The 24,206-nt window shown below is 38.3% G+C and overlaps 2 protein-coding genes across 3 annotated transcripts in view; one reads left to right on the forward strand and one right to left on the reverse strand.

The window, feature by feature from the left end:
- pkig (protein kinase (cAMP-dependent, catalytic) inhibitor gamma) overlaps positions 1-2,728 on the forward strand; it is a 29,337-nt gene extending 26,609 nt beyond the window's left edge. For both annotated transcript variants that reach the window (XM_005918781.3, XM_005918782.3), the window contains exon 3: positions 28-2,728. In XM_005918781.3, the coding sequence (XP_005918843.1) occupies positions 28-110 (83 nt within the window). In that variant the 3' untranslated portion in view covers positions 111-2,728. The remainder of the gene's footprint in view (positions 1-27) is intronic.
- Positions 2,688-20,807, reverse strand: ada (adenosine deaminase). Its single transcript, XM_005918779.3, has 11 exons — positions 20,680-20,807; positions 17,490-17,551; positions 15,745-15,867; positions 14,141-14,284; positions 13,938-14,053; positions 11,023-11,147; positions 7,048-7,119; positions 5,479-5,580; positions 4,367-4,434; positions 4,134-4,263; positions 2,688-3,089 (listed from the first exon to the last, which is right to left on the reverse strand). Exons 1-11 carry the CDS (start codon positions 20,722-20,724, stop codon positions 2,985-2,987), a joined length of 1,092 nt encoding a protein of 363 aa, XP_005918841.2. The 5' UTR covers positions 20,725-20,807; the 3' UTR covers positions 2,688-2,984.
- Positions 20,808-24,206: the final 3,399 nt, after the last annotated feature.

A 24,206-nucleotide genomic window follows, 5' to 3' on the forward strand; every position in this document is an offset into this window, starting at 1 on the left:
TCTTTTTTTTTCTCCCTGACTTGGCAGGAGGAGACCCAGGGTCCTCCCCAGCCCCAGAGGCGGAGGGCTCCAATAGCCAAGCTGCCCAGGGAAGCGGAGGCCCATCCTAAGCTCAGCCAGAGACCGAAGGGAGGCAGAGAAATGTAGAGAGGAAGCAGGTGAAAGTAGAGAGACATGGAGTAAGGAAATGGAGAGTGTTGGTATTGGTTCTCTTGACTGGACATGAGGACACTTTCGCTCACTGCCGGCCTCTTTGGAGTTTCAGGGGCTCCAAATGTTCGCCTTTTTATTGAATCCGATTGTACCACGGGGAACAGAACAGAGTAGAACTGACAGCTGAGATGCTGCGCTTTTGCTTTATACTCTGTTAGTTATTTATATTCCTGACGAGAGAAGAAAGCACAGAAACTTTGGATTAAGGTCTGCGGAGATGGACTGAGCTAAACAGAATTCGTTCATAACAACACTCGAAATGTTGCTCCAGCCTAATGTGGGACTGTCATGGAGGGGTATTCATTATCATCTGTTTGTCATTTTCTTTCTATGTATGTGTGTGTTTGTGATCCTGGTGTTCAGTTTCACCGTCGAGTCTTTTCTTTATATATTTACCAACATAGTCCCCATTTTACTGTCGTGTATGGAAATTCATATTTATTGCTAAATGTTCAGTGATAACTTTGTGATAGCAATTTTCTTTGTGTAATAAAATACTTATGAATTACTGCAACGTTCGTATTTTATGTTTTCGTTGATAATTAACTATATTTTGCAGGTTGCCGTACTTAAAATCTGAACCAGAGCAGGCATAGAAGTTGTGAAGGTGGTGACTCTCAGCCAAACCGGGATTAATGAGTTCGGGGTTAAGCTGCACCAGAACCATAAATAAAACTGAACGCTGCTTTTGTGTGTATTAGTGGCCACAGGAAGCTAATGTTTACATTTCCACATAGCTTGGCCCCTTACTCCCATTTATCTCTTCATACAATAAAGAAATCTTTAGTTACAATATTTGGGGGTTACGAGGCTTTTGATAAATGATTAGATCACAGAGATTACTTCATATTAATGATCGGGCTTCCTTTGAAAGATATTTAAAGTTACCGTTGATTTAAACTGTCACAGAAAATAAATGATGGCAAGCAGGAACATTTTATAGTAGCTTTTATTTTGTTTTCTTATAAATTCCATAAATGTGGTTATAAATGGATGTGCTTTTTAAAATTTTTTAATAAATACATACATCAAACAAGAGTAAAGAGAGATGTTGTCTATCTAGGTAACAGAAGTGTGCCACCTAGTGTACACATGTAAGGCTAAACTTTTGGTATTGAGCTGTGTTCGCCTGACACGCCCTGAAGTTTTGCACATACAAGGGAAAAAGCACATGTCTCTAACACTGGATTACGATACTTCACCTGCAACTGAACAGTGGATATTGAAAGTGAACTATATTTTGCAGTTCTTAGCCTCCACTGCTTTCAGTTATCCTTCATGTCATTGTTTTCTTCAAACATGAACGTTTAAGGTGTGAACTACAAATAACCTCCCCTATTTTTCCTTTTCCAGTCTGGTTATGTGTTAAACCTGTTACTTAGAAGTGTAATTGTGCATTCAATGCTTCCCTGATTCTCTTTACAACAAAAGGATGTAAACACAAGATGATAAATACAGGATGTATTAAAAAAAATCATCAGATTTCAAAAGGCTATTTTCGTTTAAACAATGGACATAGACGCTTGCAGTAAAGTTTAAAATATATGGCTGAATATAAAATTTTACATACAAAACGTTCACAAGTGATCAATGTGTTGTACTCGGGCCACACGGCGTATGTCCGTACGAGAGTCAAACTCCTCCCACACTTTTGCGAACGTGTCTGGAGTCAACGGCTGCAGAATTAAAGCACATTGAAATCGGATGATTCTTTTTGATTCACCCTGTATATCCAAAGTTCTGATATAACACAATATGTTTCATTCTATATTTTTGGACACAGCAGGGGACCCTGACTATGTCCAAAACAAGCACCCATAACTAACACATTAAAGCTATGCAAATACTAAGTATGATTAAAAAGAAATCTGGGATCCGGCCCATAAAAATGCAAAAAACCCAAATGTACATTTGGGTATTCTTCCTTTCAAGGTTATCTTCTTCTGCATCTCTTTACCACTTCCAGCACAGCTGCTGTTTTTAGATTCCTTCATAGACATCTTATTCTGTCCCCTTGTCTTCCTACCACTGCAGTATATGCTCCTCCTACAGCTTCCAGTGTTTTCCTAAGCCAACTGAGAGACAATCTGGTGTTTCCTGAATCTGCCTGAACCACCTCAGTGAGATCTGTTCAATGCAAAAGAGTAGCTCCACCATGAATGAGCTCCTCTCCCGGTCATTTTAAAGTTAGCCCAGACACCTTCAATTAGATTTTCATTTTACGAGGCAGATGAAGCCACAGGGAGCCAATTCTGGTAACCAGGGCTGGTTTTGAGTGAAGATTTTGTGTTTTTTGTGTTTAAAAAAAAAAAAATCTGTGCCTTTAATGCCACGTGTGCCATCACAGCTGATGTTTTCTCTCTGTTGGAGGTCTGTGGTAAAAGTCACAAGCGTACACAATGGGCCTTCTATGGAACAATATAAAAATAGCCGTGGTGCTGGAAGCGATCTAGAGATGTGCAAGAAGAAGAAGAAAAAAAAAAAAGCACAGCCAAATTTAAATTATGTATAGTTTCTGATTTTTGTGGTTTTTGTGCTTGCACCTTGTAATCAGATGCAATGTTGCTAAATACACAAACAGATGATATACAGGTATGTAAAATGAAGGATGCTTCCCATTGGTAAACAGCATATCTGATGTAATATTCTGTGTATGTTGTTTGTTGGGTTACAAATGACTAAAAACATGTTCCACTGCATCACATGGAAGATTAAGGTCTCAGAGTGATTTGTCCCTGCTTTAGGTTTCTCCTCAGAATTGCTGGTCAGGGTTAAAAGGCAGTGCTCTGGATCATCTCATAGGCCTCATTGAGTGTTTTAAGCAGCTCTTCCTTTTCCTTGGCAGGTAGAAAGCTTGACTGTGCAGAGCAAATGTTCTGTAAGACACAAGACAGATTTCACATTGAGCTGGGGAATTAACTTTTAGGGAATGGTTCAGGAATCTGGGAACTTAGTCACACTCTCATCAACAGTAAGCAGTCAGCTAGAAGTTTCATACTCATGTATGTGCAGTGAATATAGAGGTACAGGAGAAAAACAGTGTCTTGTGCATCTTCAAATTCATATACAGATGTTATATGATAAATGCACAGAGAAATATATGGAGCTACTGAAGCATTAATCTTTAAAACACAATTTGCATTTGCTAGTTTTGCAATAAATGTCCTGAATCAGCAAAGATTAATGAGATGAGATTGATGAAGGCAGAAACGATGCAGAATGCTGCAGCTTACTGCTTAATGGCACTGTTGTGCTTTTGAATACTTATGCTTGCTTATCATATATAAAATAAAAAACTAAATGTAACTCCACAATTGGTGACTTTGGACCAGAGTTTCTGTGAATCCTGGTGCAATATGGCATGAAAAGACACCTGTCATACTCCCAGTGATGACAGGAATTCTCTTCTGTCACTGTTCCCGGTCAGGAAATAGTCTGGCAATTAATCCTCCAGTAAAATCAAAATGTGCCCTTTTTACATTATGTTAGTCTTTATTTAACCACAATGTTGCAATTACTGAGCTTTATAGCTCATATTCGTTACCTCTATAGAGCTATGCTAGCTGTTTCCTGGATGTAGCTTCACAATCTGCTATAAAGATTAAATGAGCATTGATCTAAGTTCGCTCTTGGAAAAAAGCCAATTAAAATGTCAGTGTCACCATCCTTTTAATAAGCTCTTGGAAAATTATTCCAAACCTGGTGGAACTTGGATGTGAAGCTCAATTGGTGCATTGGTTAAACTGCGTCTGAGGCTCTTCTGTGAACAGTGGATTATTTCTCCATGGAAGGTTTGGTCCCTGCTTCAATTAACGATACAATATACCTTGCAATTACACCCCCTGCCTTCTTTTCAAACCATATTCAAATGAATTCTTCCTGTGAACTACTGCTATGATTATTCATGCATTTGATCTCACCAGTCGTTTGAATTCCTCCTCGGTGAATCCCATGTGTTGGTGTGCTGTCTGGTAGTCGTGATGCAGGTTGGAGTTAAAGATCAGAGGGTCATCTGTGTTCAGAGAGTAGTTAGCTTTGTCTTTCATGAACCTGCACGAAAGAAATAGTACGAAAATGAATAGATGCCCAAAGTTAGTTAATATTTAAATAAAATAATTGAATTTTTTTTATAAAAAAACCAAAAGAAACTGACGTGATGACGGGGTGTTTAGTGAAGTCTGGGTTGCAGGCACCTGTTAGCTTACTCGAAATAGGACACGTCTGCAATCAGAACAGCAAAGGCAAAACTGAGAGGCCAAAATATTCCAGTCTTTTTTTTTCTAATTCAATCCAATTTTATTTATATAGCGCCAAATCACGACAAAGGTCGCCTCAATGCTTCCCTGATTCTCCTTACAACAAAAGGATGTAAACACAAGATGAGGTGTTTCTAAAACACCTTTTTCACAGTAGACGTTTTGACTTGTGGCAGGAAAAACACACTTGGAATTAATGATGCCATAGATCCCTTAAGTGCCGCACTAAGGCATCAGAGACTACTCCAAGGTCTTTTCTTTTTATTCTGTACCTCCTTAACTCCTCAAAACTTCCTACTTGTGAAATCAATCTGAGTGTCCCATCTCAAAGGATGTCTTCATTCCTAAAATACATCTGAAGGACAGAGGAGAGAGGAACTTCTTGCAAGAGCTAAAATTGAGGATCCGCAGCTGTATACCTTGCAGAAATCTTCTTACCCATGACATATAAAAGAGCCATGACATAGAGCTGGTATATATGTAGCTGAAGCACTCTAAAGATAAGGTTTCTTTGTGTTCATATGTTTCATTTTCATTTATTTAAGATGATCAACTGCATGAAAAGGACACAAATATTGTGTCCTTGTCACATTCTGCCATGTTGTGAATTTATCTAAAGGCAGTATGCCTAAATATATAAACCATCATCAACAGCTGACATCTGAGACCAGAAAATACAGCTGGAGGCTACAGCAAAACAATAAACAGAGCTCTGTGAGAATGTCTGATTTTATAAAGTGTCTCTTTCACTTGCAGGAAAGGATGCAAGGAATTGACGAAGAGGCAAACATCAAATTCTCCACTAGGGGTCAGTGTATCACTGTCGCTAAGTAGATACTTAGTAGCCCTCCAGTCCACTTATCAATGTAATTATCTAGTAGAACAATCTCATTTCCTGTCTGTAATGAGCAATATGATCAAAGAGCAAAGTACATTTAATAGATTAGATAACTTTGCGTATGATTCATATTTATAATGAAAATGCTGAGAATTTCACACAGTTCTTTACCTCAAAGTGCATGTTTTGAGCCAGCAGTTTTTTGTACAGGTCGTTGTCCTCCAGAGTGCGGTAACCGTGTCCAACACGCTCAGCTTTCAGCACTTCCACAGCCTAAATTTGAAACAGAAATTCATAACATAGAGGTGAAAGGTTATAAAGTGCAGAAAATTGCACATGTCAGCAGTGCCTTCAAGCTATTTCTGGAGGCACATTCAGATGTTATGCCATAGCTGAACTGTCAGTTTAAAGGATGGGTTCTTTAGAGAGCAGCCGTTTTATTTTAGTCAGACATAAAGTGGTTATGCACTACAGAAGTTTGGATGGACATTAAAAAATAAGCACAGTATGTAGACCTATATTGGGTTCTTAAGTATACCCTTGTAGTCCCCACAGGAGTTTGAATGAACCATGCCGCCGCCAGTCAGCAACAGCTGCGAAGGATGCAGTCCGTGTTACCAGGTAGATGTTTAGACAACATCAAACGAAACTGAGAACACTTCTGTAGCTTCAGTGTAGGGTGAGCGGCAGATGTGTGACCCAAAGTGAGCGTTTAAGGAAAGTTTGCTCTATTTAAATATCTTGTCTACGCAGTAAGAATGTGCAAAGATCTAATTAGAGTGGGCAGGGTGTGTACAATAACTTATAACGAGTAATAACGAGTTACTGCATGATTAGTGACAGCAGCTGTGACACTTTATTTCGACTGGTACTTCTACTCATTTTGAGCACTTTCTGCTACATCTCTCATTCGCACAAATTCATGCAGTGCGTTTATCTATACCTCAATGCTTTTAGCTATCATTCACACACACTCACACGATGGATGCGTCAGGGACAACATAAGGCTCAGTATCACAGTAATCCAAGAAAACTGATCCCCTGACTTTCTGATTGACACGAGCCGCAGTCGCCCAACAGTCTACAGTTAGTGTTACATAATTTATTTCAGTTATACTCCAATGATAATGAACCAGCTATCGAAGAAGTTGTGCTAAAATTTGTCTGCTCTCTGCTGGAGGAAAGGGGCCCTCTCAGGGTTGGCCGTGGGTGTGCCTCACATGTTTGTTATGTTGTTGGACCTTCACATGTCCGTTGTTGTGTCGTCCTTTACCCATATATAGTATTTACTCAGTGTTAAATGTATTCTTTTACCAGGCTTCAAATGGGCAACACTAAATATAAAACACTTATTTTATTGACATGCCCGCCCCTTTTTGTTGTCACTGTGTGTCTTGATCGTTTAGTTTACAGGTATTTCAGGATATACAAGCACTAACATGACTCCACCACCTCACTCAGAAATGTCTCATAGTTGAGCTGCTTACTTCCTTAAAATGCACACAGTATGTATGGAGCAATTTAAAGGCACTCCCAATTTGTTTTCACACTAACCTTCAGCTGGGCTACAGCGGACATAGAGCTATGCTCTTCTTGTTTTCTTTGGACCTCTGCCCTTAATTCTGTTGTTAACATGTGGCTTGACTGTTTTGTTTAAACGTGCTTTTACGGACGGTTAAACAATCAGTAGGCTGCACCAGCCTGTTCACAAATGTCTCAAGTTATTGTTGAACAGCTCACCTCCTTCACCACAGAGGCCGGCCCCACCTCGCCAGCATGAACTGTCCTGTGGATCCCACAGCGTACTGCTTCCTGGGAACAAAATCAATCATGAAACGCAGCAGCAATCAAAGAGCTCAGTCAAACATTTGGTTTCCACATCTGTAATGTGTACCACTGACTCGAGTGCCGTTTATAATGTAGACAGGTTCTTGTACACACTTATTCTGGCAGAAATGAAAACTTTAATAAACGTTCCCCCAGTGGGTACACATTGAAATAAAAATGAATGTTTAATTTGTCATCGAAGTAAACTAAATATAGAGAAGGCATTACTCTGGTTTGAACATCTGGTTTCATTTTAGCATCCACAACCTCTGGCACACCGAGTGTGTCCTGCTTAATCAGCTCATACTGCATGCATCTCATGATCACATATGAAGATAACCTTCAATATTAGGGAGGACTTTGTTCTGTCAGCTCTGGTACTCGTTAATAATTAACGTACAGTGTGGGGGCTTGTATATACATTTCACAGCAGATAGTGATAAATACTGCTCATCATAAAGAGATGTTAGAAAAACAATGTCTCTCTAAAGGAAAAACAAAGAGAATGACAAAAATGTAACAAAGAAAATGTATGCAATGAATACAATGTAAACTGTAGATTTACTTAATGCACATACAGTTGCACTGAAAGGTTTTCTGTGAATTATTCTAGTGCTTAACGATTGTACACCACGTATCTTCACTCAGAGTTTGAGACACAAAGTTTTAGTTATTTGGGGTTGTCTGAAATAAAAATTCTGTATACAGGGTTGGAAAATACAAACAAAACCCCTTCGATTACGGTATTATGCCAGAAGTTTGTTGGAAGCGTTTGGTCAACATGAGCATTCTTAGGTACTTTAAACAAAATTTGGGTATTATTAGTTGTACTAGATGCATTTGTATGTGTTTGTCAGTCCAGTGAGTGTGGTAAAACAAGCCCAGCTGTATCTGATCACGAGCATTAACAGAAATTTGAGAGGCCTTGGCCTCAAGAAGTTAGTCAGGTTTTTTTTCTGGATGTTGTGCAATGACTCCAAAGAAAAAGAACAGCTCACAGAAATCACTGCAAGCCCAAACATTCATATCCAAGACGAGTGCATGCAACTTTCAGCTGCAGCTGTGTTATTTACCTATCTATACGCACATATACGCATGCAGGCTGTTTACCTTACACTGAATAGCATTACAGAAATGCTTCAGTCATTCAGATGGTATTGTACTTTCTGTTGATGCTTTATGCATAATGAGCCAGCCAACAAAATTCATGCAACATCTGCAGATGCTGCACTGGAATTGCACAACATGGTTTACAACTAGCTTATGAATTACTTTCATTGACGCACAAGCCGAGGCAGTGACTGAAAGAAATTTTTTTCATGCTCACAGATGAAAGTTCATGTAGTGTTTTCTTATACTATTACTACATCAACACGTAGTGTTTGGGGGGGGGGGTATTAATATTAAAACAGCAGCTTAGTAAATAATTCAAGTATCCAGTGAGGACAAGTTTTAGGCTAAACTCATTATTTACTGTAATGTTTAACTGCACATGACTCAAAAAGACTTCAAGGGTTTGAAATTGTGATTCTTTCTGAGGTATCCATTAGTTATTAATAATTTCTAGTGTTATTTCCCCCCAGACTTTTGTGTTTTCATGCCTTAGTCTTTGCTAGTTATTTGTGTTTTTAGAGTCTTACTTTGAAGCTTTTATGATTTTCTTCTTTTTTTCTGCCTCTGCAATCGAATGCCCTCATTTGTTTCACGTGTGTTTAATTGTTCCTACCTACTTCTCATTTAAAGCTTGTTTAAAGGTTGCTGCTGTGAAGTTCCCACTCTCTGGAGGAACTTCTCGGAAAAGCTGAAGATATTTGACGTAACTCATCATAATGTGTTTGAACTGCTGTCATCAGATGACACAGGATATGAAGGCACTGCTGTGCACATTTTCTGAATGTCTGTCTTTTTGTTTAGCCTTCCCTATTTATATTTTGTTTTATTTATTTTGTATATAACGTTTATACCTTAAAGGGTACTGCACTTCATTTCTTAGTGTGCAATGCCAATAAAGAGATTCTGATTCTGATTTCTAATCACCACCAAGTTTGTTTTTCCTGCCTTTCCAATTCTTGTATTCTCTTTGCCAGATTTTTGCTACAGTTTCTCTCCTGTGCATCACTGACAGTAACAACAGAATACCAAAACAAACGACCACAGTCAGATCTCTTTAGGAGTATTTAGCTCTATTATTATTGCTACTCTTTTGTTTTCATACTAAAAAAGTATGAAATACAAATTATGATATGATACCTACCCATGCTGGTAATCATAACCCCTCCTGTCTTTCAGAATGTAATTAATGTAAAATTGATGTAATTAACTGATGTAAAATATCCAGCACTTCAGTGCATTAAGTGATTAATCTACTTCCTTCATTAAGGTCTGACAGGGAAAACTGATTACTTACTGTGGTGTTCCCAGAATTAATCAATACTGGCTGGCAGAAAAAGAAATTGGATTTTTCTGACAAGCTTCACTGCATAAGAGGAAATTGGTTTGGGGAAATTAGATTTTTCTCCCATATTTGCTGGATAGAGATATGCATCAGTACATAAATTCTCTATATAGTGGTCTATGCCAGTAAATAAATACAACTTTCTCACTGAGAAAATTTACTCTGCGGCTGTACTTAGCTGCAGCGTCAAAAGAAAACTAGGATTATGATAAAATACACAATCTAAATTACATTTTACTGTGTGCTCCTCTAAATATGCAACTAAAATTGGTGATAGTTAAAAGGGCAGAGAAAATCATAGTGATCAATTCTAAGGAGAGCGTCTTTATCATATATTGCAACCAGGGCCAATAGTTTGAGACATTTTACCTATAACCAGAAGAAGAAGGCAAACTCAGGGCATTACCAAAGAAAAACAGATTATATGTCAATCTGTCCTACAGCTGTCAGGATATTTCAGCAGACCAGCAAATAGACTAACGATGTCATAAAGCCCCCATTCCATAGAAGTTATACACCAATTAAATCCACAATGATTACACGCCCACAGTGATATTGCTAAAACATTAATGCAAAGTGTAAACATAACCACGATCACCCGCTTAGTTAAGTGTCTGTGCATGCTCGAGCTTGCTAACTAGGAACTACGATCAAGGCTGTCAGGCATCTTATTAGGTAAATTGTTGTAAAACAAAAATATTGTACCAGCTGAAGTTTTTACCATACATTTCTGTGAGATGATAAAGTCTTTATTCCAGTCTGACTTAGAAATACATTTGCACCAAACCAATTTCTTAAAAAGTACTAAAAACATTTAAAATGTGCAAAAATGTTTACATCCGGTGGTGCTAAAGGAAAAGTCGGGGCATGACCAAAATAGCATCTGAGAAGCATTTTCTCCTAAATCTGTATGTAAGACATCTTACCATGTAAGGAATGAACATCATTCACTGACAGTGTTGCATTAAAATGCAGGTCAATAGAATTTATCCTTTAGGGACCATTTATTTTAAGGTTCCCATAGGATTTCATGGTAATGCATCCAACGGTTATGAATTTTGACTGTGGAAAATTACGATCCCACAAACGTCTCTCTCCATGCAGCTGTAAAATCAAGCTTCCAATACTCTAAGGATGCCTGAAAGTTAATGATGCAAAAAAAGCAGCTATGTTTATCTGGCCGTAGCCACTCGGAGCATGACAGACTCTACGACTGTAAAGGTGTTTTTTTTTTAAAGGTATTGTAGTTAGGCATTTCTTTTTAGATTTTACAACTGTAAAGGTATTTTTAGGACCTCAAAAATGACATAATACTTTATTGTTACAGCTGAAGGGGGTGAGGCTGGATTATATGGCATTGTTGTGAAACAAAGACAATTTAAAGTTCCTTCTGATGGATGATGTTCATCATACTGGTGTTTCAACAAGCTCACCTCATAGGCCTCCATGTGTTCAGGATTGGCTTCACAGTTGAGAGACTCATCACCTGCCAAATCAATGGCAACCACTCCCTCATCCTTATATTTCTTACACAGCTCCACAACATCCTTTGACCAGCCTGGAGAATTTAAAACATACATGTGTTACCAAACAGCTTGGTCCTGCTAACTGATAGCACACATGCTAAACGATACATAAATGTGACGACATGATTAATCTTCTTTTATGACAAGTTCAAGACAACTTTAATGAACATTCATAACTGTATTCACCTGGCTGATAATAACAGAGGTTTTGTTCTTAATGAAACAGTCTGTAAAGTCAATGTGAAACCAGTGCCAGCAACATGTGACCTTTGTAACCTTTGAACATACAAACGTGGTTGCTCCATGCTGATCTCCTGGTTTTATTATTATTGCAAAAACACTGTTTCTTATCTAATGTTCAGCACGAAAGCAATAAAAGGTTTCCTCAACTTGGCGCGTCACATCCTGTCTGTTATTACTTCACTGATATCTATTCTACTTTCACATAAATCCAAAGTTACGTAAGTACGCACTGTAACGTGTTTAAGCATAAACTACTCTACCTGCATGCAACAGCTGGTAATGCATCTGTATTTGCCATCTAAACCATAACAAATTCAGATGTCCCGTTCACAAAGTCACAAATGAAAATAAAATGTAAACAGCTTCAGCCTGTTTTTGTGAGAGTTGTACTAGAAAATGCACGATGGCAGATATGAGTTTCACTTGGCGGTTATACCGGAAACAGCTGCAGGAACGGAGTAGAGCAAAGGACACATCTCTACGATCAGTGCTGCTGCTGCTAATGGTAACTGCTCATGTTACCTCAGTTAGAATTACTGATACAGCAGTTTGAAGTGTGTACTTGTGCAGATACTAGCAGCACTCGTTAGCCCTCTCCTGTGAAAGCTGTGGATCTGTAATGCTTTTTTAAAATATAATCCTTGATGTTTTATTGCCTCTAAATACAAGTAATATTGTTATTTTCTTTGATGGCCAAAAACCTCAACAAATGTTCAGTGATCAAATCCTTCTGAGGATTAATCCTAATTACTTTGGAGCTATTTAATCAATAACCACTGAGAGAAAATATCAAAACCTGAGGCTTTCTCATTACCCTCAGATATCCTTTTAAGTGCTAATTAGGGAACGTTTATCTATGATCATCAGTTCCTCCATTTTCTTAACTGTTTATCAAATTCAGTAATAGTAGGTGACTGGAGCCTATCTCAGCTGTCAAGGAGTAACAGAACACCCTGCACATGTTACTGGTTTATCACAGCTTGTGACAGATGTAGAAAAATGAATAGTTTACAAACTGTGGGTCTCCAGTTATACCTAAATACTACACCACAAAAACTGTGATGTTTTGAGTACCCCTGGTCTTTTTCAGACAGTAATGCCCATAACATCACCACACTAAATCGCACGCCGTTTGTAACATGATTCTGGGACGTATAAATGGGTCACAGGATAGAGAGTATGTCCCCTGACGGATGATCTGATATCCTCGTGTTGGTGTTGTTCCCAGACCATCATGAAAATGTTGTTCCAGGTTCAACATTGCAAGTGACCAATCACATTGTTGTGACGTTATTCTTTTGCACGCCAAGCCATTCGGGCATTTATGAAATTCCAATGTTGCAAGGACAATATCAATTCTGCTTACTGTTTATTAAAGGGTTACGGTTAGGGTTAGGGTCCGTTGATCGGCGGACAGAGGCGGTTTCACGCAGCTTTAGTACAGTTTTTTGTTTTACGCCGGTTTTTCCCGAAGTCGCAAAAGTATGACGTCACAACATTCTGATTGGTCACTTGCAATGTTGGTCCTGGAACAACATTTAGTATGATGATCTTGGAACAACACCAACACGAGGATATCAGATCAACCGTCTGCTGACACTGGGCCAAGGGTGAGGTAGATGATGCTGACACAGAGGGATGGACTACCATCTACACATACAGCTAATTTAGAATGACCAAATAACCTGACTGTGGGAAAAGTTAAGCACCTGAATCACCCAGTGAGGCCACTATATCAGCTGATATTAGCTACTTGTTGATGTATTAGTATTACTATTAATGACAGCCAATAAATAAAATAATAAAGCAAAGCAGACATGGGAACCACCCTTAGTTTGTCTGCCAGAAGGGAATTCTGTAGCTTCCTTGTGTGTAGCACATTTATATTGCACATTTAGTACACCACAAGCTTATCAGCTAACCAGGCAGAGCCAAGCAGAATAAATAAGTAATCCAGGACTTTTAAAAATATATTTACACTGCACTGTCATTTTTCTAAGATCTTTGTAAAACCTCGTAAACATCTACACAAATTTTAGGGAAATCTGTCAATATATTGTGTATCTAAGAGGAGAAAATATTGGCTCATATATTCGATTTTTAAATCACCAAATAGTGGCAAATACACTATCGTTCAGGCTCTGAACGATAGTGGATTTGCCACATGCAAACTCCTCACAGAAAGGCTCCATCCACCTAGATGGTTTGTCCTCAGAAACCTCTGGATGTGAGTGCAGTGCTAACCATCAGCTGAACTAACACAGTCACGTTAGCAATTTCATTTCATGAGCTCAAAATGCTTTTAAAACAGTCCATCAGACATTCATACAGTGCTCATTGGCGACCAACAATTTGTAGCATATTCATTTGAAAGAAATACGAAAGGTTTGCATATCTATCTATATCTATATAGTATAAATTAAGTTAGCATGTTGTGTTTTTCTGTGGCGCTTGTGTTTATTTTATTTTTATTTTCTAAAAACAATAACTGAGGCAGTGGCTAAGGCAGAACACAGTACAGCAAGAAACCTTATCTCACAAGGTTGTGTGAGCAGACAGGAGCATGAACAGTTCATTACTTGGCATGTGGCGCATGCAGCATAGAATGGACCTGGCTTTGATTTTGAACTCTCTCTCCCCCTCGCTGAGGCCCTCGTTAACCAGTCTCACCACCTCATCTGGGCTCAGGTCGCCCCTGAGCAAAGACAACAAGAAACGTTCCAGTAAATGAATCAGAAGTTTATTTGATCCTTTATTTGAGCTGTGCAAACCAAATACCTACTCTTCCTGGTCCCATGGAATTGGCTTCACTCCACTGTTAGCTAGAAAATGTGGGCTGTATCTAACTTCAACATAAATCACTCCTTCTTTGGCTTTGTCTTCAACAAACTCACGGGCTATCCTTTTAATGGCCTCTCGGTCTCCACTGAGAATTGAAACAGAAAAACACAGAACAAATTAAAATGCCCATTAGCTCTGATAAGCTTATCTCAATGATAAAAAAAAAAGCAAAAGCACTGGCCACTCCTAACCAGCTATCTATACATTACTGTCTTTCACAATGCGCAGTATAAGCATTTCTAGGAGTTAGCTCAAGTGTTATTGATATGATCTATGATACGGGACGTATTTTTTTGCTGATTGATTTATAATCTGTATTAGATTAAATTCGCTGACACTGACAACTATTCCATGTTGTGCATAATGATCCTCTCGGCTTTCTTCTACAATTTAAAACCAGGTGCAATAAGCAAAACGTTTTTATCATTTACACTGACATGTTAAATTATGTACAAATTCTTCCAAGTGATCTCACCTTATTGAAATTATGTTTAATACTTGGTGTTGACACACTGTAGGAGATCCAGTGCACATTGGAGAGGCATAAGTACAAGGACTTTAAGGACCCCAAAATGTTGAATGCCCTTTCTGACACAATGTCAAAGGAATTTGTTTCTCCTCCTGGGATCAATCCAGGGGGTCTCGTTTGTTAGGGGAATTTGTAAAACACTTTCTTTTCAGATGAAATAGTTTCATAATTTTCTGCATGACAATACAATACTTTCATTCTGGGCGAATACTGGGAGAATTAGAGCTTTCCCTCTTTTCCAGCAGCACATTTTCACTTGCACATCATGTGACTGCAAACAACGCTGCTTCCAGCATTTACAATGAAAGCGAAAGCTCATTGACCAGCCTTGAATGCATGTTCTGCAGTGTCCTCACAGTAACCCCCTCAGAACACACACACAGCCTCATCACTGCCAAGCTCATACAACAATTCGGCCTAAGCTCAACTCAGCCTAGCAGGTTCCCTGTGTTGTTGAAGCTGTCCTGGCTTTAAGCGCCTTGATTCAGAAGAGTCCATTCAGCACAACTGCATGAAGCATTCCAGACATTATACAGACCGACATTGTTGAATTCTTTTATGGCCATTGAACATTTGAAGGCCTGTACTCGGTCTTTTTAAATGTTTGAGGCCAGTTACTGCGGGAACTAAATATAAGACAGAGTGACACTGGAAAGGAACCGAGAACAACTTCACTCTAGTTTTAATTTGGCTGCTGAAGTGGAACTTGAGCTCTGTAATAATGTGTTCCTCTTCTGTATGTCTGACATTTAAAATCAACCCCCTGTCATGGTGCACAATTATATTGCATAATCCTGCCAGGTCAGTATCATCAGTCACAGCTATACCACACATCCTGATTTCAAAGACTTTGGATGCACTATGACTGTAGTAGCTACATAATAGGGAAATCTGTCATGTCAGTGTGATAACAAACTGCTTAACTAGGCTATTAGTAACTCGTTCTTTGCACCCAGGGTCAGCTGATCAAGAGGGAAACACCTTAGCTAAGTATGCAACTGAAATGTGGCACTTACGCAATTACGTGCATATACTCATTGAACTTTTCCAAGAAACTAGTGAGGGTGCCAGGCTCTTCAACAATGATCCTCTTCTTCATCTCCTCCACAGTATTCACTAGCAGAGGTATACCACGCCTCCTAACATAGGGCAAAAAAAGGAAATAGAAAAATGTAAAAACTGCATTGAAATGTAAACATTTAATTTTACCCTTTATAAATGTTTTTTAACTGAGTTGTGTACTTTGTTTAAAAGAAATTTGGAACAGCAGTAATTTGTGTGACATAAACCACTAAAAATCTGAATAAAAACATTTGACTGTTTTGGTGACTGATATTCATCACCCAAGCCTTCTGAGATTGAGTATATTGCTATTTTGCCAAATCAAATGAGATGAGAACTACCTGACTAGGAACAAATGGTAGACAAATGTCATTAAAAACATAGCTTGTATATAAAGGAAGCTTGTAGCCTCCTGAAATAAAATGTAAAGCCACTGCATAAGTGACTTAAACCTCCACTCTTTCAAACTGCCAGCAGTCGGCTACTCTGGTTGGAATTTACAATTTTCAAAGTAGTTAAAATTCAGGGCACGGCTACCTTGTGTGTTTGATGTCAGTGAGTATGGGCCTCTAACAATAAAGCTAAGAAATTACCAATTTTGCTCTGCACTTATTCTCTTGGAAAATAACACAACTGCTGCCGTAGCATTTTTTTTCTTAAATGAATCTACACTAGGCATGTCACCAGAACTAATCTTTTGATATTACAATTTTTAAGGAACAACGCAGACAGTGTCAGCAGCATATGTACCGAGGCTCACATTGTTCAGAATTGACATGGACAGCATACACCTGCCAATGTTTTTGTAATACCCTTACATGCTGAAGAAGAAAAATGCCCACAAGCCACTGCAAAAACTACATTAGAAAGATGGCGACTAGAGAGCAGCTCTGACAATAACTCCACCCTGACTCACTGATAAGAAAGGAAGTTACAGACAGGCATATGTTTTCCTCAAATACAAGTTACCTCTTTTTTGAGACAGCAGGCAGTGACATGATGAAATCAACTATGCTCCATGTTTGCAACGGCTAATGCTCACGCTAATATAATGCAATTAACATTATACCAGAGGTGGGCAACTCCAGGCCTCGAGGGCCGGTGTTCTGCAGGTTTTAGATGTGTCCTTGATCCAACACAGCTGATTCAAATGGCTAAATGACCTCCTCAACATGTCTTGAAGTTCTCCAGAGGCCTAGTAATGAACTAATCATGTGATTCAGGTGTGTTGAGCCAGGGTGAGATCTAAAACCTGCAGGACACCAGCCCTTGAGGTCTGGAGTTGCTCACCCCTGCATTACACCGTGCAGTAATGTTAGAAGGCGACTCGACAGCCATCCTAATTTCAGTCTGTGGCCTGTCAACAAAATATAATGTTAAGATTTTAACTCAATGGTCTACCTTGACCATATCAGTGATTTAAAACTACTTTCTAATAAAGGAGTTTATTTTCACCAATAAAAACGATATCAAGAGTCAGTGATTTTGGTACCATGTAAAAAAAAAAAAACATTCTGGCATCCTAGTTCACGCTCCATATTACAATTTCCCAAAGCATAATTCCTAATGGGCCAAATGCCTTTTGAAAATAAAGCCGGAGAATTTCTTTTGGCCTGTATCATCCAAAATACCTGCCATGACAGTTAATATCTAAACGTCCATAATAAAAAACTAATACAATTTAAATATATTAACTCACTGGGCAACATCCATAATGGTCTGCACCCTGATGGCTCCATCCAGGTGCACATGCAGCTCAACCTGTGAATGAGAAAGTTTGTTACCAAATAAACTGATTATCAAAAATACTTCCACGCAGAAACCTGGTGGAGTTTATAGAAGACAAATATGATGTCAGTGGAGCAGCAAGCAAGAGCAGGGGTGTGTTGCAATTCTGTGATTTGGCTGCAGCCCATCGTGAATGCAGTATGCATGACAGAGCAACAAGTGGTGAAAAGGCCAGCAGTGCCAATGAAGGGTCACAATAAGTATTCTGGCTCTCCTTCCATCGCTGTGAGTGCTGATTTTTCCAACCAGATGACAAATGATAAATCTCTGCCCCTCCCTTAACAGCTGAGACCTTGGTTGTCACAGCGAGGTTCAAATGAAAATTTTCCTACCACAGACATTTAATTCTAACCTCTGGTTAGAAGTGATGATGAGCAAAGAACTAGGCAAGGTTATTGAAACTTGTTTCAATAGAAGTTAATCTTTTTATTGCATTAATCAACTGGTTAATATGCTTTAATCTGCTTCTGATTGAGCAGTGGGAACCGACACAGGACACTGTTTTTGCCAAAGCTTAAAATTAGAGAAACTTGGGACAGTTTAGGACATTATCTGAAGATGAGGTAGGGTGAAGGCAGAACACATGGTAACCACATGCACACTGTGATTATTAGCACTAATCTCACATTGGCTGTATTCTCATGTGCGCCTCTATCAGTGTTTACAAAGGTTTATGCTGCAGTGCACATGTAAAAAAAAAAGCTCATGTTTTTATTGCTCCGAAGCAAGCAGGGCTCAGTGGGGAAAGCTGATGTACTCACTTTCATGCTCCAAAATCATCAAATTCTGACAGCTGGAATGTTTATTCACCATTTTTTGCTTCTTTAGAAATTGATATTTCACATTAAATAAATATTATAGAGAAAAGTGTTAGGCTCTGAAAAGACTTATTAAACCCTGGACAGCTGAATTTAAGAGCGCCGGGATTTCTGATGTCCTACTGTTTCCCTGGAAAATGCCAGATGTTGTGGGTTTGCATCTTTTACACCTGGAAAAGCTTGGCTTCATCCCATATGGTTGAAAGCATGTTTCCAACATAAAAGGGAATTCAAAGGCTTGATGTCACTGGCACCTGTTAAATGATGGGTTTGGAAATATGGCAAATCTCTGTGCGGTTTTCTAAATAATTTTTCATATCAGAACTTTCAATAGTAACAATGAATAGAAATGATTTAATTGGAGCCGTCACAAACAAGCTGTTTGTGAAGCTGTTTTTTAAGAAAATGACCACTTATCTACTCTGTAATTATTAGGCAATCCTAAAATAGGAAGTTTAAAAAAAAAAGTTTGGACAGGATTCCAGTTGGGTCTATTTTGAAGCAACATTTGACTTCTGTCATCGCACAAAACTTTGTTTCCATTTGTGTTAGCACGTTTAATGTGATGCAGATGTGCAGCACTAAAACATAACAGAAGCTCAATGAGAGCACAGTATTCAGTCTTACTGAAACGCTTTCACAGATTTCTGCTATTTTATAGATGAAGCAAATATTGTGTGATCAACAAAAATAATCAATCAGTGGTGATCATTTGCATTACAGGATTGTACATTGAATATGTTTGGTTTAGAACAGGTGGTCAGATAAAATAAGACATGCACAGATGCAAAATGTTTAGTGTATTTTTGTCATGATGTATGTGTTATGAGCCATTTCTTAAAGAAATGAATTATTACATTAGCAGACACCAGACCTAAGACAGCAAAGAAACCCGCTGAAACTAGTCTGTCTGACCAAACTTCCTGAAAATTTAAGCACCAGTCTGCAGAAAAAGTAATGTGAAAATTTGTCATAACAGTACTGTTCAACACTCATAGCTTATTCTTTGTTGACATTGGCTGTATTTCAGCTTTATGTGATTGGAGTTAATTATTGGAAATACATATGTCAGGTTGCCAAATATGACACTATGCATAGATTAAATTCTTGGACCCAGGAACATGAAGACAACATTTCTCCCATTTATTTTTTTCACTCTCATTTAGATGTGATGTGCAACTACTGAAACTTTAATCCAGATCCAGAACTTCCAGGTTGGGCCAAACATCGAATTAAACTCTTTTTCAGTAATCCAACTAAGCAACAAAACAAGTCATGTAGCCTCATAGGTGGAGTTAATTCGCTTAACACAACCATAGTTTAGCAAACACAACCCAATGATCACATACCGCACTAATCCTGAACTACAGCACTGTGATGCATTCAGCATATACAGTAAAACGTGTTTGGTGAACCGGTGATGAGCTCTTCAACTGCATATTAGTGTGTAATGAGATTATCTCTTCCAGCAGCCACCGCACCCTAAGGTTAGGTTATCTCCATTTACAAATTTTTCACAAGCCAACATCACGTGACCTCAACACTGCATGGCAACAGAACCCACATCTTTTTCTCTGCTTCTAAGAAGGTAACAGGTTTCAGGCTCCAAAGGCCACCAATATACACTTCTTGCCTGTGTGCCTGATTTGCATGTCAAACTCTCTGACTAATAAACGTTTATTTGACTGTTAAACTCTGTTATGGTCATCGGTTGTCAGTATCATCCCTTTAAAAGTATTATTGATAAGCTATATTAGGAAAATAATGTAAAACTTGTGTTTCGTTTGTTTATTATTCAGCGAGGATAGAATCCGGCGCATTAAGCCTTTTATGCCACGAGCGGACATTAATTCATAAATTTTTAACTGCCACGATCAAGTTTTGATACCTTCCCCAATTTCTTTGCTTTGCGGCAAAAAGGCATTGAAATGAAAGGTGCTGCACACGGCTCCTTTCATTCATACAACAGGTTTTGTCCGTTTAAAGGAGAGTAGCCAAATTTCAAACTCCAAGCAAGAAAAATAAAGTTTTTCCGTGTTGAGTGCGGGTATTACGACAGCAGGAAGGAAGTTGGGTTTTTTTTTTTTAAAGTTAAACTTTATTTTATGTTTAATTTTTAAACCTTTCTTTTGAGTCCTTTTTTGTCGAGGGGGTTCTCACAATAGGGTTCCCAAACAGTGTCAAAGCAGGCGTACCGGGCGTAAAACCATGGAAAATTGAAAAAGAAACCGCTTGAATTATTAAAGCTCACACTACAGTGAGCCGGCTGAGCTGTGAACGTACCTTCGGCTTGCTGAATACTACTTGTTCAGATGAGCGATCGGCCATCGTAGAGAAAGCGTTGTGGCTGAGCCTGCTGGTGTACAGAGAGCTGACGAGTGGAGAACCGAAGCTTATCGCCGCTCGCCTTGCTATTATATGCATGACTCAGGGACACGCCTTCTTTCCCCTCCCAAATGCAAAAAGCAGCGCCAAGAGGCTGTTTTTTGCTGGACTTTAATAGTGAGAAGTGATGGTGTGCAGATCAGCAACAGGCTGTGCGCTTTAGTGTGCATTAAACATGCGTAGCCTTAACAACAGCGAGCAGAAGGATTAATGGCTCTGTTGTCTGTGGCAGCAGCTTTGCACCCATGTGATGCGAGCTTTGTAGCCATCTAATTGGCCTAATAATATGAAACCAGCGATTTCGTTTGCATTTATTCAAATCTCTGATCACCGACCCCAGAAAAGAACAATAATCACAAACAAAAATATTAATTTTCTTGCAATAAACTTCACTTTGGAGCTTTTAAAAGAATCCGTTTACCTCAAAGACCATTGGCCTACTTCAAATGCTTCAAATAGCTGGCCGTGGAAAGTGCACAACCTCCTAATCCCAACAACAGGTTAGACTCTTTTGCTGTCAGCATTAAAAGTGTTGAACTCAGACCGGAATTAAGGGCTGAAACCGGTGTAGTTTATCTTTAGGTTTTAGTTGGGAAACAATAATAATGGCACCATATGGCAGTGGGAAGCATTATTTTTGTATTTTCAGATTTCATATCACAGAGATAAAATGGTTAGACTTTTAACTAGCTGGTCCCAGTTTCTCATACCACTTACAAAAAATGTAAAAAGCACATTCGCAGCTTTGGTTTCCATCATCTGCAGCTATAAAGACATCATGTTTCTCTTGAAATGTTTATCACTAATCTGCATCTCTGAGGCTGCTGTTATCGCATTTAAAAACAACTTCACATAGATGCAGAATTACTGCAATGTCATTTCTGTCTGCAGAAAGCAGGCAACTGGTTAACCAATCTATAAGTTATGCAATGCAGTGACGCAAAGAAGCTGTTTGAATAACTGTTTAACACATAACTGTAACTGATGCACTATTAAATAAAGTTAAATAAAATTTGAATAAAAGGTATGTGAATAAAAAACCCTGGATCAGATCACAGTTCTAGTCCATTTTGATCAACATTTGACTGCATGGAAGCCCCCGGGTCAGTAACACTGCAGCATCAAGCCTCTCTTTAATCTGTTGTTGGATGTTACACACAACATTACAACTGCTTGATGCCTCTGCTGTATCATGTATCATATAATTTGCTTCCTTTTGCATTTTTTTTTATATATAACTGAAAGAAATATATATTACTGCATGCATTATTGCTACATTATTCTACAATAAACATACAATATTATTTGCATTTGGAAGGAAAACATTAAAGCTTTATTAAACACGTTGTTTTCCATCAATTTTAACGTAATATAATAATTAGTTGAGTGAGATTGATAGAAACCTGCCTAAAGGAAAAACATCTCTGTGTGTATGGCGGAGGTGTGACATGTGAGCATTATAACAGGATGCGATGGTGAATTCTAATGAAGAGGATCAACCTTATGTGAATTCAATGAAGCAGAAAATGAAATGTTATGTAAGAGTACAAAAACCTGTTTTAGGTGATGCTCGAATTTCAATAATATTTCTGCCTAATCAAAACTTTTTGTCGTCTGCTTTGACAACACTTTATAAAAACCGTACTTTCTTTTTTACACAAAGAACATTTTGGTCCATGGGAATCTAAACACAGTGAGCACATCCTCTTTTAACTTGAGTCCAAACAGCTGTGAACAGAATGTCAAACTTGCGTGCTATATTTTCAATCTGCTTTGGCAGCAGATTTCGCAATTTAACCAATGCTGACCTCCCCTGAAATCAGCCCAATCGTCATTGCCAGTCACATGTGACCACTCTCCACTTAATTTCTACTTTCAATCCACAGAAGCCTTCTGTTTGCTGCCAAAAAAACACTAAAATGATTCATAATAGTGACATTTCTGTATGAGCCCCTTGTTCTTTTTCTATTGTAAATCATCAGCATTTTTGTTATGAGATAGTAATTCAGTTTTCTTTGCTGAGGTTTTGAATATCCTGCTTCCAATTAAACGGGCCAGAAGAATTTTATTTGTGAGGCCTAAAGCTGGAAAATTAGATTTGAGCAGCTCCAGATTCCTTCTTTGTCCAGATAATCTGTCCGTCTTGCTGTGAGCAGTTTTCTCAAGAACCTTTTTATCACTGAAAACCAGTGGTGGAGGAAGTGGCTATCCCCGTCCTTTATGTAATAGTTCAAGTAAAAATACTAATGCAACAAGTACTCAAAGCCATACACTAACAATGTTACTTCATTAAAAACAACTGTAGAATGATCAGAAATTGTACTTATCATTTTCATTAAAAAAAAAAAAAAGGTTATACAGATATGTATTTAAGCAATACTGGAGTTACTTTGTTATATCCACCCGTGCTGAAGACACAGTTTCTGTTTAAAGCCTCTTCAAGACCGAGCGTACACAGAGGTTCCTCTCTTCACTTCCTAGCATCAACAAGTGGTTGTAGCTCAGAGCAATCCTACAATTTTTCATCAACAAAGAATCCATTTTCAATTTAAAAAACATTCCACTGAGCCAGTGTGAAAAAATATCTGAGTGCCTCCCTTCACTCCTTTCCTCTTCCATAAATAAGTCTCCATTACATGCTTATTAGCATGTAAACAGTGCAGCATTTAATAAAGATAAGGAAGATTGTGCAAGAACTGGACTGACTCTTGGTTAACACAAGTCTGACATGTTAACTGTTAACAGCTGTTAGCTCATCTGCCCCATTAATGTAGAGACAATGGCATCATGTTTTAAAAAAGCTGCACTACAGATGTGAAACTATAAATCTGATGTGTCTTTAACAGAGAGTTTTTTCTAAGGCCTTACACATGAAGCTTTTTTTAGCGAGGTCGATTAGAAAATGTTTTGAAAAGCCTTTTGTGCAGGCACAGGAGAAATGAGAGAAAAACATGCATGGTCGACAGTTCCCATTTCCTTTTTTTATCTTCTTATTATCATCATAAGAAACAGAGAAGTCTTTGTCTTAAAGAATAAACAAATATTCATATCGAAAGAAAGAGGCTACACATATCTTAAATATTTGCTTTTTGTTGCTCCTTGTAGGATATCAAAAAGGACAAGTTTGCTTTGATGTTTGACAAATACAGTAATGTTGGAAATGGTACATGTCATTTTAATCAATGAGATTCAGACATGCCGTTAAGTGGATGCTACAAACTACACAGATTTGATTTCATTCAGCCACAAAAGTTTTTGTGATGTTTTACTATAGTCCAAAGGTGATATTGGCCAGGACCTCACTCAAAGCAGAAGGAAGGAGGTCTCTCCTTTCTTTCTTTCTTTCTTTCTTTCTTTCTTTCTTTCTTTCTTTCTTTCTTTCTTTCTTTCTTTCTTTCTTTCTTTCTTTCTTTCTTTCTTTCTTT

Source organism: Haplochromis burtoni, unplaced genomic scaffold (assembly GCF_018398535.1).
Source record: "Haplochromis burtoni strain Fernald_Lab_line unplaced genomic scaffold, NCSU_Asbu1 Contig_31, whole genome shotgun sequence".
NCBI lineage: Eukaryota > Metazoa > Chordata > Actinopteri > Cichliformes > Cichlidae > Haplochromis > Haplochromis burtoni.

What these genes read in the sequence shown, in the direction of transcription:
- ada (XM_005918779.3), bottom strand. Translation starts at nt 20,724, where the DNA reads ATGGCCGATCGCTCATCTGAACAAGTAGTATTCAGCAAGCCGAAG. An exon ending in GAGTATATGCACGTAATTGC is followed by an intron (nt 14,285 to 15,744) that starts GTAAGTGCCACA and finishes TTCAATTCTCAG; the next exon opens with TGGAGACCGAGAGGCCATTA. An exon ending in ACTAAACACCCCGTCATCAC is followed by an intron (nt 4,264 to 4,366) that starts GTCAGTTTCTTT and finishes TCTTTCGTGCAG; the next exon opens with GTTCATGAAAGACAAAGCTA.